At 34.4% G+C, this 18,631-nt stretch overlaps 2 protein-coding genes across 8 annotated transcripts in view; one reads left to right on the top strand and one right to left on the bottom strand.

The window, feature by feature from the left end:
• The window catches only part of LOC123675022 (TBC1 domain family member 1), a 95,816-nt gene that overhangs the window by 21,621 nt on the left and 55,564 nt on the right, over positions 1–18,631 (top strand). The window lies entirely within an intron of this gene.
• Positions 1–18,631, bottom strand: part of LOC123675021 (cilia- and flagella-associated protein 61-like) — a 29,848-nt gene that overhangs the window by 8,204 nt on the left and 3,013 nt on the right. For 6 of the 7 annotated variants that reach the window (XR_006746736.1, XR_006746737.1, XM_045610248.1 and 3 more), the window contains exons 4-10: positions 16,182–16,531; positions 14,427–14,891; positions 14,046–14,357; positions 10,418–10,602; positions 5,410–5,800; positions 4,986–5,206; positions 3,629–3,803 (exon numbers count right to left, since the gene is read on the bottom strand). Coding sequence is in view for 5 of the 7 variants with exons in the window: in XM_045610248.1 (XP_045466204.1) it covers positions 3,629–3,803; positions 4,986–5,206; positions 5,410–5,800; positions 10,418–10,602; positions 14,046–14,357; positions 14,427–14,891; positions 16,182–16,531 (2,099 nt within the window). In the remaining 2 variants the exon portion in view is untranslated. The remainder of the gene's footprint in view (positions 1–3,628; positions 3,804–4,985; positions 5,207–5,409; positions 5,801–10,417; positions 10,603–14,045; positions 14,358–14,426; positions 14,892–16,181; positions 16,532–18,631) is intronic. The other variant, XM_045610246.1, reaches the window with a different exon arrangement.

The raw sequence follows: 18,631 nt of genomic DNA, 5'->3' as shown, positions 1-18,631 counted from the left end.
GATAAAGAAGACATTCATTGTAAATAACAATATTAACATGCGCTATTACCATGAATTGGTCGAATTTGTGAATATGCTCACGTACAAGACAAGAAGTCATTTTTTTTGGTGAATGTACCAGAGACAAAACCAATGAAAATCCCGTTTTACAATTGTTACGTAAAGAAGACAAAATGTCTTTGCACCGACGGGATGGAGAGAAATTTCTGACCTACAGACGAGGACCTTGTATTTTTCAACAGTTGGAAAAAAAAAAAATTTGGCAAAATCCCATGTATAATTGCAAAACACCTGCGTTTGCGCGATCCTGAAAATATACGGGTCAGTGTCTGCATCAGTTACTCTTCTGGCAGAAGCTGGAGCCAGACTAGACTGAAACATCTTGGTGGTTGAAAGAGTAACTTTACATTTTGTTGCTGAAGGATATCCATGGGCGCCCGCAGAAATTTTTCTCAGGGGGGGCGAAACGAAAATTATTGAAAAACGATAAGACGTCCATGATTGTCGTAGGCGATATTAGCATTCCGTTTCTTTCTATTTCTGTATTTATATTCATAAGTGGGGGGAGGACTGTGCAAAATAAAAATTATGAAGTTTTCCACTTCAACATTTTTTTTTAAACATCAACAACATAGGGTGATGTAAAATAATACGGTAACTCTTTTCAAAACGAGTCACATTCAATGAAAGAATTTATAAAAAAATGAAATATAAAAAAATTTGGAGAACGGAATGAAATAATTATTATAATTGCTGATAAAGAAAAATCAACGAGTAATAACGAAATAAAAAATATATACATATATGCTCGATAAAACTATGTTTATAAAAATAATGAATGAATAATAATAAATCTTGAAATATACACTGAATGACGCAAACAATAAAGTTTAAAACTTGATACTAAAATATGATTCAAAATAACACAGAATTGCTCCAGATTGTAAAAACAATAAATAAGTAAATTATCAAAATTAACAAATCATAAATTGCATAAAACAACTCATAAAAACAATATTAATTCTGAAGACAAAATACTCAATCGCTATACAACAGAGTAGTCATATTTTATTCTAAACTAAAATTTAATTCTGCTGCACAAAGTGCTGAAACTACGCTCTATAGTACAAGTAGTACATGGAAATGTAAGGGGAAGAATAAGGCATTCTTTGATAGCAGGAGAAAATTTACATTGTCCGATAAGATCTTCAATTTTTATGTTTTCATCCATTTGTGATTTAGATAAATACTCATTCCAAATGTTCAATTCACTTTCTAAATTTTCAATGTTATACATATTGCCGACCTTAGATGCGAAATTCTCAATATCTAGTAATTTTGAATTCTTTTGCAAAAAATTGAACAAAGAAAAAGGCATTATATGTTCTTTCGAGAATCTCGTTTCAAGGGCGGAAATCAAATGATCTAAATATGGGATGAATATTTTTGAAGTAATCTTCAGCTGAATCTGCTTCATGATTAGAACTGTACATTTGTCTACAGCAAATTCGTGGTTTTCCAATCTCTATATTGAGACTCCGAGCAATAGATATTGCTTTGGAAAAAAATTCTGTGAAGCATGCATCATCTGAGCGATGTTTTCCACATATTTCTATAATTAAATTTATGACGGTGAAAATCTACAAAATCAATAGAAACACCTTGTAGAGTATATTGGTTCCAAAATATTTGAATATTTACTTGCTATCAAACAAATCACAAAAGTGAAAGGGTTTATTGCAGCCCATAACTGAGCAGCTCTTTTTGTTGTTGAAGAATTCATTGAAATTTTTCCAGATTTTATAGCAAAGAGAGTTTTGAATATAGTATTGAAGTTTTCAGCGGAAACTCGCAAAGATTTATATTTAGCTGACCAACGAGTTTCACAAAACAAAGGAATATTTGGAATCAGATTTCTTCTTAAGGTACGTACTCTCTCGAAAAAAGACTATGTCATTAACGGTGCCAATGCTATTACGAATTTCAGTCATTTTACTGATCTCATTTATTACTAAATTCAAACTATGGGAGGCACAACGGAAATAAATTTCTTTCTTGTACTTATCTCTCTTAATATTTTGAACCTTGAGAATTTCACCAGCCATTATTGAGCATTCAACATAACCTTGTGCTACAAGTTTGTGCAAATTCAAACCAGCTGCGTTGAATAAATCTCTATCTCCAGCGTCTACTCTGAATTTCAAAAGATCACTAAAATTTCCAGAGTTCTTGTTGTTCTCTCATATAGGCATATCGTGAATTCCGCAAAAAACTATTGTTTTTATAATCTGTGAATTTTTTTTCTTTTTTCTGCAACACTTTTTTTCTTCCCTTCATCTATTAAAGAAAATAGGAGAGTATATATAAGATGGATTTTTAAAAAATTGACACACATGGATTGCGTTCGGTTCCACGATTTTTCTTCACCTAAGAAGTGCTCAACGCGCCTAAGAAAGTTTTAAATTCAAAAAATACCTCTGCTGATTATGGATATGTGTATAGTACCTTTATTATGGATATATGTATAGTAATTCCATTGAAAACCGGAAAATTGTTGTGAATTCATTACTTTACTTTTTTTCCTTGCCCTTTGGATTGAGAAAGTAATATTGAGTGTGTTGTGCTGAAAAATGAGGCAATCGAAATCTCAGGGGGGGCCATGGCCCACCCTGGCCCCCCCCTGCGGGCGCCCATGAGGATATCTAGATAGAGGGCAGTATATTTTCGAAATACGAGGTTTGAGACTACTTGCATGGAAACCTTCTGAGTCTGGTTTCTTCATTTAAAATTGATGATCAGACATTGTATTCATGTTTGCTGCAGGAAATCTAACATTCATGGGATCCTTAAAGAGTTTTCAATTTTATTTAACTGAATAAATATGATATATGAAAAATTTTTTATCGGTTCATATTATGCCCAAGGACCATAAATTATTCAGATTATGCCCAATGGCATTATGTACTTAATAATATCAATATTAACGAAGCAATAAAATTAAAATAACAATCTGGTATGACATATATTCTAAAACAAGTTGCAGAATGGGCTCCTATTCCAACACGAATGCGAAATTATTATTAGACGATATTTTCTCTATTTCAGTCAAGTTTAGTGAAATATTGTTGAAACTCGAAATTCAATGAAAAATTCAGATTATACATCCTAGTGACATTTGTATTGTATCTTGGCAGTTGGTGTAACTGTTACGCAATTTGACAGATTAAGGAATTCGAATTCGAACCGTTCGTTTCGAATTTTGAAATTATTTATAATAACGCATTGAATTCATGAATTATGTCTGACGAAATCGATTCAACAACAACAGAATTGAGAGAAATTCCGAATAATGTCGCAAATCATTCCACTAAATCCAAATATTATATTGACAATTGACGTTTGTTGAATTTTGATAGGATTGGAAGTCTTCATGTATCATGTATCCTCACTGCAATATATCGATTCCTCAGGATGTTTAAGATCGATATATTGCAGTGTGAATACTTTGATAATGTCGAAAAAATGATCTACATATGCTTCTGATTTTTTAATGTTTTAAGTGTCAGTGAGATCCACTGTATTTTATATTATTACTCGTTACTCATCGAGTGAAAAAAGACTTTCTTACCATCAAAGACAAGACCTGAATTCACAATTGCTTGAAAAGTCTTCCTACTAATATACTTTTGGGTGAAAAGAAATATGCACTTGCATTGCAGTGTCAGCATCCTCTGAGCGCACTCAAATTTGACTAGTTTCACATAGTTCGTTTGAACATTGAGGTCCCAGTCATTGAAGAAACCCTCAAAAGAATCAGAAAATAGTTTCAATGTAAGAGTACAGTTAAGTTAGAGAACAATTTTCTTCACGAAGCAGAGAGAAAAAAAACATCCCAAAAAATCAATTGTTTTCCGTAGAAGAGTGCAATATTATTTCATAATAAAAAAATATCTAAAATGCAAAAGAATGTCATTCTGAAGGTTACGTTTCGAATATGGTGTTACTTATATCAAATTTTAGTTCATTTTTGGATCCACTATACAGGGTGGCCATTTGAAAACGAAACAGACGAGATTACAGACAAAATAAAGTTTTTCGATAGAAATGCTCGGACAGGTCGATTTCTGTTTCGAGGGGGACAACTTAAGATGTAGGTTACGGACGCATAGCGCTTCAACCCTTGCTGCTACAACCCCCACCTCCAATTTTTGAATAGGGGAGATGGGGTGAGTGATACCTCAATGTAAAGGTATTTTTATACTGATTTCAGCACAGTAATTGTTTTTTCATTTTATGCATTAGTTCTCGAAATATTCATGCGTTAGTTAGTTAGGAAGGAAGCCACAGTCATGGTTGTTTTGAAGCTCAAAATGTCGATTTTTCACAAAACACTACAAGTGCCATGAAAACACTACTTCATTTTCAAATACTCAGTTAAGAATATTTCGAGAACTAATGCATAAAATGAAAAAACAATTACTGTGCTGAAATCAGTATAAAAATACCTTTCAAATGAGGTATCATTCACCCCATCTTCCCTATTCAAAATTTGGGGGTGAGGGTTGTAGTAGCAAGGGTTGAAGCGCTATGCGTCCGTAACCTACATCTTAAGTTGTCCCCCTCGAAACAGAAATCGACCTGTCCGAGCATTTCTATCGAAAAACTTTATTTCGTCTGTAATCTCGTCTGTTTCGTTTTCAAATGGCCACCCTGTATGTATAGACTTCGAACTCTAATCAACTACTTGATTGATCGTTCAAACTTTCGTAAATTAGAGTTAGGCGTTAATATGTAGTGAGTATTATCACTTGTTAAGGTTGATGATTTATGTTGAAACGTGTTAGGTCCAAAATGAAATGAATATATCTTTTTTTTTTGCTACATTGAAATTGTTTAGAAGCATGAATGGAAACTGAAAGGGAATCATAATTTCGTAGCAGTGAAATTTTTGGGATAATATTTGAACAAGTCATCAACAGACTCACCTGATATAGTGCAATTCCTTCCTTCTGCAGTATTCTAACAATGGCTATTTCGATATCAGGATCGTCGTAAATCAAATTATCATAGGAGATTAGATTCTCAACATCGAATGTTCTGCTTATGGGATTAACGAATACTATCAGCTCTCTTGGAATCCCATATTCGATAAGCGCTGCTAGGGCGCAATGACTCCTTAAATCATGACCATAAACTATAACCTTACCTACAACAGGAGTGTCTTTATGTTGAATAAACACATATAACAATATGTTATTTTTCACAATATGATATTATTGATTTTCGCAATTAATTAAGCTGGACCAAAAGCCTTAACCAGTGATACTTAACATTCGACTCAGGTGGAACACCAATGTATTTAGGTAGTATTGTTGGAAGAGTCGAATTCAATGAAAAATATACCTTTACCTTCAGGATTGATATCATTAATCATTATTTCCGCGAGCTTCTTCAAGGCATAAGTGGCATCAGTGTCAGTATTAATGATGAAAACATTAGCGGGTATATCGCTGTATCCTCCTTTTTTGAGGGTAGGTGCCTGGTACTGTTCCCCAACCAAGAGTACAAGAATGTCATAAGGTAAAAAGGTGCCGTCGCTCATAATAACCTGCTTATCTTGCCTCTTTATTTCGGATATAATGCTAGGTGTGAAATTCAGATGAGCTCTTAAAGAAGTCAAGTGCATATAGCGATGGCTAAAGTGGCCCCTATGTATAAAGAAAGTGTCCCTGGCTCTGTTGGGTTCTTTCTGGTGGGCTAATCCATGCGGCGATACGACGACAACGCTGGTAAATGTCACCTGCAATTAAAATAATCGAATTTCTAGTCCTTTCGGACTAGCTTTCAATCTAATTATACATTTATTTCAGAATCGGCTGTTGATCCTTAGGGCCGATATTCTAAAAAATTCAAATAGATCTCTGAAACTGCTAAACTTTTGAGCTGCAGGGTATTGAAATTTTCAGGAAAAAATTGTTTTCACCTCAATACATTCCAAGATATTTCTTGTATCGGAATTCTGTACGATCCCTTTGAGTTGATTTAAGCTATTCTGTTACTCTTTTCTTATTGCCCTCACTAATTTTTTTTACGACTTATAATACTTGTTAAATGTCAAATAATCATTCTGAATTTCAGGAGAATATAAAAAATTCTCATCTAGATAAAGAGACCGACAACAATAACCTAATAAATCACATATCTTATATTCCTATACACAGTGTTGTGGCCTCCAAATGCGCATAAAATGAGAACTCAAAAGATTTTCGAATTTTTCATTCTAGAAATTTCAATATGCAAATTTTTCTAATTTTCTCTGTGAAATCTTACAACCAGAGATGATTATATATTTTTTCTCAATTCGAATAAATTGCTATTTCTATTATCCATACTCAAAATAAGTCCATGACAGTGGTTCATTGTAATTTCTGTCTTCACAATATTTTCAGCGATTTTCTTATTTAGTATTATATACCTAAACAGTGGCGTACCCAGATATAAGCCTTGGTGGGGGGATAAAGGAAAAAAAGATTCAAATTTTCCTTCTTTTGAAGAAGTTTTCCAAAGAATTCTGCTAACTCATAATAAGATTGTGATATATAAGGTTGTTACATATAATGGATAAACCTCCTGGGGGGTATAGATCCAATTTATCCCCCTCCCCTTGGATACGCCACTGTATCTAAACTGAACTGAATTTCTAAAGTTCACAGAAACACAAATTTACTCTTTGCTGGGCTTCATCGAGAGTTGAGATTTTATTAGGGGCAATAAATACCAAACAGGCGGTTCTTCAAGTAGAATGGGTGTATCAGGTACAAATCTACCAAACATTTTCGGGTAGCTCCATCTAGCGGAATTGCAGTTTCAGCGCGAAGTAGTCTACAACCTTAAGCGATTATTGTTTGATATTATTGCTATTATATGTTCAGGATATTGAAACTTTAATGTGCATTTAATTGTTATTTCCATTACTTGGTGAATAAATTTGGTTTGATTTGATCTCTTTAAGTTTCAATGACAAGTTTTTGATGTAGTTAAAGACAAAAAAAAAACATTTTCCGGAACTGTAGTTCGAAAGTTAAGGAAGGACCAGGCAGCAGCCTAATGGAAAAATTGTCAACAGTTATCAACTGTAGTTTTCGAGATACAGGGTATCGAAGTTTCTTTAAAGTAATATTACTCGTAGTAAAAAACACTTTTGCGGGACAAATATTGCTTACCCATAAGGTAATGATTTTCGACTGATTGAATATTATTCAAAACGAAACACGTTTAGTTCATAATTCCCCCTGTAATTGAAAAATTCTGTCTGTGGAATTTTCCAATTTTTTGTCATTTCACTTAGTTCGACCTTAGGGGTGACCCTTATTACAAAAGTTGTCAAAAAGTTGTAAACATTGAAAATTTCATGAAAACTAACGGTAAGAAAAACGTTATCTATGCTTATTGTTATTTTGTTATTGTACAATAAAAGACATTGTACCAAATTCGATGCTCGAGAGCATCTCAAAAACTATGAGGTACAGAGAAAAAATGTTCAAGGACCCAAGCCTCAAATTTCTTTATTCGTTCTTGAGTTACAGGGCGTTTCTGAAAAATGCCTATCTCAAATATTTCGCTAAATCTTGATGGTTTCTGTTCGAGATACTCACAAAATTCCAAGATGTTTTTTTCAATAATTTTTATGATTCACATGATGGATCATAGATAGTCATTTTTCAAGAAACGTTTTGTAACTCGAGAACGGATCAAGATATCTATAATCTAGTCCTCGAAGATTTTTCCTCGAGTCTTTAATTGTTTAGATGCTCTCAGTGAGTATTAAATTTGGACACCATGTACAATGTCTTCCATTGTATATACAAGGACAAAATAACGATAAGTAAATTCCAACGTGTCTCTCACCGTTACTTTGAATGAAATTTTCATTGTATACAATTTTTTGACAACTTTTGTAATAACGGTCGCTCCTCTTTATATATTAACCTGTGTATTCCAAAAACTAGTCATACAAACCAAATACTAACTACTTGTAAATCTCGACTAACAATTTATAATTTGAAACAGAAAGGTTATCGTTGAATATGGACATTGAAATATTTTTAACATTTAAGACTCACTTTGAATGAAGTTCTGCTGTATTGAATTCTGTGTGTTTTTTACAACTTTATGTAATTTTCAGTAGCCCTGAAGAAGGACAAGTTATTGTCCGAAAGCTTGGCTGAAGCAATAAAGAACTAAAATTGTTCAAGTTTGACTACATACCCGATAACCTTTCTGTTTTAAAACCAAATACTGTTCGACATTATGATATTCTACTCGAACCATAGTATATTATGCTCGAACTAAGAGTATTGACAAATAATTGGAAAACTCAAACACGAATTTTTCAATTATATGGTGAATTATGAACTGAACGAATTTTATTTTGAATAATACACTGCTCAACAATTGATAGGGATCACTTACTTGTTCTAAATTTATTTCTGAAATATTCGCTCTAAGATTATAAATTTAGTCAGATATCAGCGTATTTTCAGTTGATAATATGGTTCACTTGAGAAAAGAATGAAAAAATGGAAAGTTGGAGAAAAAAAAAAGACTTTATTAGGAACACTCAAAATTCTGTGTTTGAATAACATAAAAATTTTATGATGAAACCACAAGAAGGCTGAAGTTTTGGTTAAGCTAGTACCTAGTTGGTCCCCCACGAGCTCGTCTCAAGCATTCTACCCTACGAGGCATACTTTCGATCAAACGATTTATAAAATTTTGGGGCAAATTCGTCCAAATATCCCGTAAAGCGTTAGAAAGGTCCTCCAGGTTATTGATCGGTTGTTCTAAGGTTGAAAATTGTCTAGACATCTCAGACCAGACTTGTTCGATGCAATTCATGTCTGGAGAGCGAGCTGGCCAGTCCATCCTATCAATAGCATGAGTTTCTAGCGCTTCATTAACCAGACGACTACGGTGTGGACGGGCATTATCTTCAATTAAAATGAAATTCTCGCCCACGGCAGCCGCAAACGGAACAATTATGGGTTCAATAATCATATCGTGATATCTCTGGCTGGTCATAGTGGTGTTCTGCAGAACAACCAACTCTGTGCGTTGGTTCAAACAAATGCCTCCCCATACACATATAGAACCTCCGCCAAAAGCTGTTGTGGGTACCATAAACTGTTCTGCATACCTTCGACCTCTTTCCCTCCGAGCAAGAATACGTCCATCGGAGTTGACCAAACGAAATCTAGACTCATCCGTAAATAAACATCGGCTCCAATCTTCAAGTGTCCAATTGCGGTGCTCCTCAGCCCATTGCCGTCGATGAACCCGGTGTTCAAACGGGGATGTTGTACCCTCCTACGTGCTCTCAAACCACGAACATGTAGTCGTCGTCTTACAGTCTGGTTCGAAATTAGAACTCCTGTTGCAACTTTCAGTGATCTATTGAGCCGCGACGCCGGGTAAGTGGGATTTCTCCTAGCATTGAGGATCAAAAGACGATCTTGGGCAGCTGTTGTACTGCGCTGCCGACCTCCCCCATGAACATAAGCTACTGAGTCGTTTTGGATGAACCTATTCCAAGCCCGACTCACGACACTTTGCGAAACATTCAACCGCCGGGACACTTCTCGCTGGGACAAACCTTCCTGTATCCACCGTATGATTTGGTCCAGTTGCACAGGAGCCAAACGTCTTCTCGGCATGACTGATAAGCTCATATTGTTCTCATTTCTTCAATTATTGTCACCTTATGTGTTTGAACGAGAGAAAAAAACAGATATAATAACAAATACCACATTGCTTTTCACTCCACCTGTAACAGCCTACAGATAATAATCGATTTTGTGAACAAGAGCCGATGAAGTGAGGAAGACTTTGATATAATCAACTCAAAACATCTTACTTTTTCCTTAGAGAACATATAATGTACAGATATTCACGAGATAACTTGAAAAAAATACAAATGAAGAGAAGTTTATAAGTGATCCCTAGCAATTGTTGATCAGTGTATTTAACTCACTCTGTATATAACAATAATTTTCATTACAAACCAGTCTAAAATTATTACCTTATGGGTAAGCAATATTTGTCGTGCAAAAATGTTTCATTCAAAATGTTTTCCTACAAGAAATGCTACTTCAGAAATGCTATATTCCAAATTCACCCTGTATCTCTAAAATTATTTATAGGTTTGAGTTGGTTCCATAGACTTCTTGTTTCAGTAGGTTATATTCTATAACATAAGAAAAATTAACCGTTGATAATTTATTCATTAGGCTGCTGTCTGGTCCTTTAGGTCAAAAGTTTATTGAAAATTTTCTTCTCAAAATATCCTGAGAATTTGTGCTGAATATCATGATCTTACGCAGAAACACCCTACAAATCAATTAAATATCGTTGAACTCACTAAAAGATCCGGCGAAGAAGTACAGATCAATGTTTCGAGAAACGAAGATGCTGTGTCTCCAGATCCTACAACAACGATTCTTGCATTTATCTCTATTCTTGATATACTTGACAGTCTTGTCATCGAAAGGAAAAGGGAGAATGGTGTATCGAGTTTTGTAATATGTTCCGCTGGCATGAGATCACCTAGGGAAGAATAAAAAATAGCTAAAATGTTTAGGGCCAGTTGTTTCACATGAGAATAAATAAAGGCACGTTTTATTCGCAGATAAAACATGCGCTCTAGAAATAAATTTCCTCATTCGCATATATATAAAAACCGCGGAAAAAACGGCCCTTTAAGGACTAGCATACCATAACTATAGTACATAGTCATAAAAAGCATGTCGATGGTTTCCAAGATGATAACCTCTTCTTTGAAACCCTCGAAAAGCTAGCTTTCCATGACTAGTTCATAAACCCTCTTCTTCATATACCAGGTGATACACGAAGACCGTTGGTAAAAATAGTTCAAAAAAAGAATCGAGCTAATTATTTGAAATTTAATGTTGAGCTCTGTTGGGATAGATATTCTTGAAAAAAAAAATCGGAAATAATAGATACCAACTTTTTTCGAATGTACCTAACACCCATTTTTTCATTCATAACCAGATTACTCATTGAATTCTTCATTGCTTTTATGTTTCATTTGCATATTTTTCCCAAAAAATTTGTCTGAAGTTTGAAAAAATCTTCAAATTTTTTTAAATAGGACTTCATTCCAATATTGATTTCTGCATGACAATTTCTAATTTTCTAGCTTTTATCAGAAGAGATACTAATGCTTCTCCTCCGTCAATTTGAAATTCAATTGAACATACAGTGTTTTCGATTTCAATATCAACGTCAGTCATGACAAAAACTTCAAAACTCATTTTCTTCAAATGGAAACCTAGGAGATTCCTTCTGCCCATTAAAAAGGTCAGGAGGAATCTACTTTAAAAAATAGTTTATATTGCCCGAGGTATGTAGTAAAGTGTATATTTTTTTCTTTCAAGAAATTCACTAATTCCTTTTCTCCCAAAGTAAGAGCGGATGTTCGATATGACCACCACTTACTTCGAGGCATTATTTCCCTTTATATAACGGATTGTGATGCTCTATGAATTTTGGCACGGTCTAAACTAATGAAAGTTGCAACAATTTTTATTATTATATTCTGATTATTCATAATATTATCCTTATAAATTAATTCCTTGAACTGAACCTATAAATAAAATACAAAGGAACGAATTGGTAGAAGAGACTTGACACCTCCAGATTATTCCTATGGTGACATTCAGAGTCGGTTATGTATAAATACAGATCCGAGTCCGAGATGTAGGAGAGTTGAAAGTAAGAATACGCTCAGCACGCCGAGAAATTCAAGCTGAAGTTTTCCAAAACGTATTTATCGAATTTCAAAGTAGGTTACATTTTTGCCTACAAAATAATGGATAATTTTTAGTGGTTGGTGTTACCACGCTCAAAGGGTTGATACAAATTGATTAGAACCAAAAGTATAAAATGTCCCTCTAGCAACAGCAGTTTATGTTTTTTGGTATTTTTTCTGATATCGCAATTAAGGCTGGGACTTTTTCGCCTTTTTGTATTCGAATATTCATCCATAAATTTATTCGATTATTCGAATAATTCATTCGAATAAATATTCATGCTTGATTATTCATGAGTAGTCATGAATATTCAACTATTCGTTGATTATTCAGTGATTATACAATGATTATTCAATGATTATTCAATGATTATTCAGTGATTATTCAATGAATATTTAGTCAATATTCAGTGATTAAACTCATGTTTTAATGAACCAATAAACCGAGCGTTTTGATGAGTGAATATACCCTTTGCGACGTGGTATAATCGTTTTGGTGTTTTGCCTCTCGCCATATACGCTCTATTAGTGTGACGTCACACAACGCCATTTTTGGTTCTCCTGTCAGTGTTCGGAATCCAAACAAATAAATTGTCATTCAAATTAGTACGATCTCGTTTTTATAATCAAATTGTCGTTTGGTAAATACAGAGATTCTTTTATCACATGACAACGTACAAAATACAAGAGATCCTTAAATAGACGCAGTAAAACCTTCGCTGGGACAATACAATCTACATTCTACATAGACTCTTTATAGGTCTAAAGGTACAAAAAGAATGATCGAGCGGATTCTGAGAACATTGAATTCTTCAAGAATACACATACTGATCAATTATACGGAATTTCCAAAAAACTTTGTTTTCTGATTCAGTTTTGTTAGGGAAGGATGTTACTTCAGTCTCAGTCGATGTGTGTACATTTTAAGACCATAGATTTAAAAGAATATAAAGATTCGTCGGTTCGCAATTCAGAATACATAAAACAATATTTGACCACTGAAATAGAGCAATGTCTAGAAATGTCAATGCATACGGAATAGGAAGGCAAGGTTACATTTACGAATGTAGAATCTTATACTATTATTATTAGAACTCTTTATTGGTAATTTCATATGTTAGAATCTTATATTCCATTTTTAAATTTTTTTATTGATGAAATCCAAATTTTATTAATTTTTCTTTGGCTGAATATCTTTTTCTACTACTATTAAATGAATAATAATTTTAATTCAATTGTATCTATCAATTTCAATATTATGTAATTTCCAGTAATTTTAATATTAATAAAACGATTTGTCCGTAGTGAATCACAAAACTTTGTTTTAATCATTCCTAAATAGTGAGTCAAGTGATCATTCAAACTTTCATTCGTAACTTCATAAATATCTAACTACTCACTGAATAGAAAACTATTCACTGAATAATCAGTGAATACTCAACTATTCACTGATTATTCATGAATAGAAAAGTAGTCATTGATTATTCAACTATTCAGTGAATACTCGACTATTCACTGATTATTCATGAATAGAAAAGTAGTCATTGATTATTCAACTATTCAGTGAATACTCGACTATTCACTGATTATTCATGAATAGAAAAGTAGTCATTGATTATTCAACTATTCAGTGAATACTCGACTATTCACTGATTATTCATGAATAGAAAAGTAGTCATTGATTATTCAACTATTCAGTGAATAGTTGAGTATTCACTGATTATTCATGAATAGAAAAGTAGTCATTGATTATTCAACTATTCAGTGAATACTCGACTATTCACTGATTATTCATGAATAGAAAAGTAGTCATTGATTATTCAACTATTCAGTGAATACTCGACTATTCACTGATTATTCATGAATAGAAAAGTAGTCATTGATTATTCAGTGAATATTCATGATTATTCGAATAATGCAAAATGCAATTATTCGAATAATTATTCAATGATTATTCGAATATTCAAATCATTCATTCATGATTCCCAGCCCTAATCGCAATTCATACTGCATGTTGACAGAAGGCTAAAATTTTTTTATGTAGAGGTTCTCATAATCGAATGAGTATTGTCCCAATTTTTGGACTCTTTATAGAACAAAGTGAATTCATCCAGTTGATCGGTCATCCAAAGCTTTCTGATTCCGCTGAGAATTAATCTTCCGCAAAATTTCAATGTTTGGAAGAAATTTTTTCTGTTGCGTTTATTCCAGGACTAACCTTTTAAATACTTCGGAGAATAATCCTGTACCATCCTTGGAGTAATTGGTATGAACTGTTGTATTATATTGCAAATGGGTCTCTGCCGCTCAGCGGACATGTCCTCAGGAGTGATAACATAAAAAATCACAGAATAGTCAGCCAACGCATGCATCTGCGTTAAAAAGAATGTGGAGAAATTTTGAAAGACGGGATAAATAAGTAGGTTTTCAATTACAGCATAACTGCCCTTCTCTTGAGATCTTTCGTCAACCCACCTGTACATAGTGTAGTGGGACATAATGTAATCTAACTCGATGCTTTCGCTGAGGACTGAAATAATGAAAGAAGGAACATTATATAAAATTGTTATGACGTCAATGCTCAACATCGAACACTTACTAGCGAGGCCCACAATCTGCTGGTACGCAATCATTAAGAAGCATAGATTGCTGCTGTTATCATTTTTTGGATCGGTGCTCAATGCGAACTTCACTTGTTCTATCACTGTGCTGACATTGTGCATTTGCAGCAGAAAATCACTTATGTAGGGCTTATCCTCCTGGATGGCCATCCGGATATGAATCTCTGGTTGGACAGCGTTCCGATGCAGCACGAAGAGCTCATGTGGAAACTTACCGTCACCCCTGGGTGGAACCCTGACAAATCTCTCTAGGAAGCCCACAGGAGGATGAGTAGTTGGGATGCAGATACAACAGTAGTTTCTTTCGGGAAAGCTCTCAAAGGATGCTTCTATCAACAGCTCGAGAGCCTCGTCGTGGCCTTCTTTTGCTGCTACGACCTCTAAAACGAAGGCATTTTTCTGACCATAAAAGTTTGGAATAGGTTGAGACACTGGCCGTTCCACTGAAAAAAGAGTTCAAATGATGAAGTTTATTCTCGAGTTTATTTCGGTTAAATAAAGAGTTACTTGATAATTTTTAAGTTACAGCACTAGAAAAAAACCAATAAATTAGGACTATGTTCTAATAGTCCTGATGAATAATGAATTCAAGAAGAAATAAGTAATGTGATTTCAGAGTGGAAACTTTTAATGATAATAATTAAAATATTATGGATATCTTGAAAACTCACTGCACCATCCAAAAAATTATTGCATCAATAGTATAAAATGCTAATTTTACTTCCTCATATTTGCGATAAAAAATCCATCAGTACTCAAAAGAAAATATATAAGAAAAAAAAAGAACTTAAAACTAAAAAACGACCAGGGTTAGACCTTCAATAGTGTGTCACTCCCGAGTGTTGTGTCTCTACATGTTTTACGTTGGATGCATATCGCCGCAAGACAATTGCACAACGACTTGGCTACCGTCCGAAAGACGTACCTAAACTGCAAGAAAAGCTGTGTGAAGCTTGTATATCAAACGATCTATGCTCTTTTAAACACTTTTTTTTCAACCCAAAATTCGCATCTGTGAGTGCCAGCTTCACACAGCTGTCAAGAAATGTTCTGAGGACCCTGAGGCATAATGAAATAAGAGCTAGAGTAGCAGTAGTAGCTCCTCGGCTTACTAGGGAACACCGCCTAGCACAATAACCTAGTAGCGAAGACGTTGGAAATCGCCTCAAGTAGCTCTACCTATCTCATACAGTTTGAAAAGTTGTCACATGAAATGAATGAGGAGGATATTTTGGAATTGTTAACAATTTTATATACATACTTGTAAATTGGCTCAAGTGTTTTTCAGTACCTACTAGTACGGACAATGATAAAGTGTTTTTTTATCTTCATCCTGATATTTTCAGAAATTTTCTCAATCATGAGTTGAAACAGCAAGATACACGTAATCAATGTTATGTACGAGAATTCAATTTTAATTTTAAATGCAGCTACTGGGCTGAATTTTTATGTAACTCATTCTTCTTATGTGTTTCATATCAACAACGTATGAGAAACAATTTTTGAGATATCAAACTTTTGGAAATGATAACTTTTTTTATTTTCTAAAATTCAAAAAAGTTTTATTCGAGGACGTATGGATAAAATTCCGATCACAAATTCTTTATTGGTGAGATCTAACTGATTGTTGGAGATCATTTTCGGCTCGATATTTGAATATTACACTAAATTGTGTTGAATTGATGAGAAGAAAATGAATACACGATGGTGGGAGTAAAATAGAGATTCCTCACATTGTCGGAATATATGAGTGTCTAGCTTGTTTGTTGACGATACGCTCTTGCTTTCCCTCAAGGATTCCGTGAACAAGTGACTTTCGTATTCATCGAAAATCAGCGCTGACGACAATGCTGAACAGACTTCTTCATCTGGTTCTTCTGGAACTGTTGGCACTGACGCCATTTCGAATCTGGGATCGCCATGAAAGTCACTCTCTTCGTCGAGTATAATCGGGAGCATATTATAAGCGGAGTCAGACAGTACCCAGTTTTCATCTATATCTCTGTTCTCATCCTCGTCCGGAGTTGGAAGTCTCCAGGGTTTGGTCTGATTTATCCGAGGGAGCGTCGCGATCTTCTGGTCACTGCAATACGATATTTGATTAATACAATTTTAATTCATGTGGGACAGCTATTGGCATTCCTTTATCCTACAGTGAATATTCAGTGATATATAAAATGAACCCAGGAGATTGAAGCAAATCGTTGGATGTTTCAATGTAACAACTGCTATTAAGACCACATAGCTGCACAATCTGATGTCAAAACAAGATGGCGCTACCATCAACTGTTTATTATTATTTTTATTATTATTATTAACTATGAAAAGACGCTGATACAAGGCCTATAGATAGCTCCAAATATACAAAATGACATTAAATATTCAGTTGAATTAACACGAGAGAGAACAGCTATTACCCGAGCCGAACATATCAGATCGCTCACATATAAAAATCTAGGAATCAGCACCAAAACGGTGAGCCAAATATACAAGATGATATGTAGGCCCTTGCTGTAGCATGGACACACAGCATTCTTGAACACTCCAAAGACAACAATGAAAAACATAAGAATTGCCGAAAGAACTTGCCTTAGAAAATTTACAAAACTGAGACACCCAAACATTCCACTCCACAACCCTTTTAACCAACTATTGTATGAAACTATAAAAGTAGAACCAATATTGGGAAGACTTGGAAAACCTGGCAAAAAGTTCATAACTTACCAGAATACCGTACACACTGATTCACAGCTACCAAAGAAAAACACCACCGAAAGCAAAACTATCGGCACTCCCAATCTTCGAATACTTGAAATCTCTTCGAATATCAACATAATGGAGCCCTTGATACACAACAACAATGAACCAAAGGCAAAGTTACCACTTTTAAAACACAAATCAATAGAATAATAGTTGTTTTATATTTTATGATAATTTTTAATTGAATGTAATATAAAACTGTAAATAACTGGCTGCAAGACTGCGGTCGATAGCCATTTGATTAAAAAATCAAAAAATTTGGTTTGTCTTTCTAATCAGCTGATAGTACACTTCACAGCAAGAAAGATTTAAAATAAACACAAGAATTGATTGTCATTAACCATCACCACATATCTCATATCTTCTGAAAATTCCTTCTGCAACTCGTAGCAATGGCTTCTTAAATTGTTGGTATCAAGTGGAAACAAAGAAGACAGATTCAAGCCAAATTCACCATGCAGGGCTGTGTAAGCGACAATCAGGCGCAGGCCCCTCCTCTCTCGTTGGTCTTTGAAAATGGTTGGGATGAAGCCAAGTTTCGGAACTTAAAATGAAGGAAGGATTATGAAGATGGATAGATGTGGGGAGTTCACGGTGTTTAGAACTTAATGATTGAATAATTAATATATAACCGTCTACTCCAAGAGGTAACCAGTTTTTTTCAGCAAGACATCTTTTTTGACAATAGCTGGGGCATCATTAATATATTTGATAGTAAGATCTTTTTCCCCAGCAGAATCCCTGGCTTCAATCGATCACGAAGCTCCTTTAGTTCAGTTATCTGCTTAGGTATCTTATTATCAACTGAAACAATGTTCTTATACATGGTAATACAAGGTGGTGACCATGTCAGGTGTAGTGAATGCCACTTTCAGCATACGTGGTTGATTTGATCTAGCCTTTCCAAGCCGAGTAGCCTCAACCACAATATTTTGAGCAATGAGGTCAATAATACCTAGCACATCCATGGCGTTTATATTTTCATCTGGTCTCTCTGGCTCTGGTACATTTTTTAAAATGACGTTGAAAGAACTCCTAAAGTGATCAAGGATTTTGACGGATCCAGCATAAAATCTCTTGATAAAGAGAGGTGGGAGAAACTAAAGATGCAGGTGCCAGAGCATTGTCATCAATTTCACGAACATCATCAATAACAGACTCAACGCTTGAGACCAGAGCCCCATGTGAGCTTTCGAGAGTTGTCATTTTTCGCAATCGGAAATTGCAATTCGATGGGACTTTAGTAGATGACACAGAGTCAGAGATATAAGGTACACGATAATGAAAATAGGAAAATTATAATATTTCACATAAGATCACCGTAATGCCAAAAAATTAATTCAAATAAATGATTTCACTGTGTGTAACATGTTTGATATCAATCGGTTTGAATATAAAATTCTGCTGTTTTTAAAAATTATTG

Source organism: Harmonia axyridis, chromosome 3 (genome assembly GCF_914767665.1).
Source record: "Harmonia axyridis chromosome 3, icHarAxyr1.1, whole genome shotgun sequence".
NCBI lineage: Eukaryota > Metazoa > Arthropoda > Insecta > Coleoptera > Coccinellidae > Harmonia > Harmonia axyridis.
The sequence above is the reverse complement of the archived record's forward strand: the minus strand, read 5'-3'. Positions and strand labels throughout refer to the sequence as shown.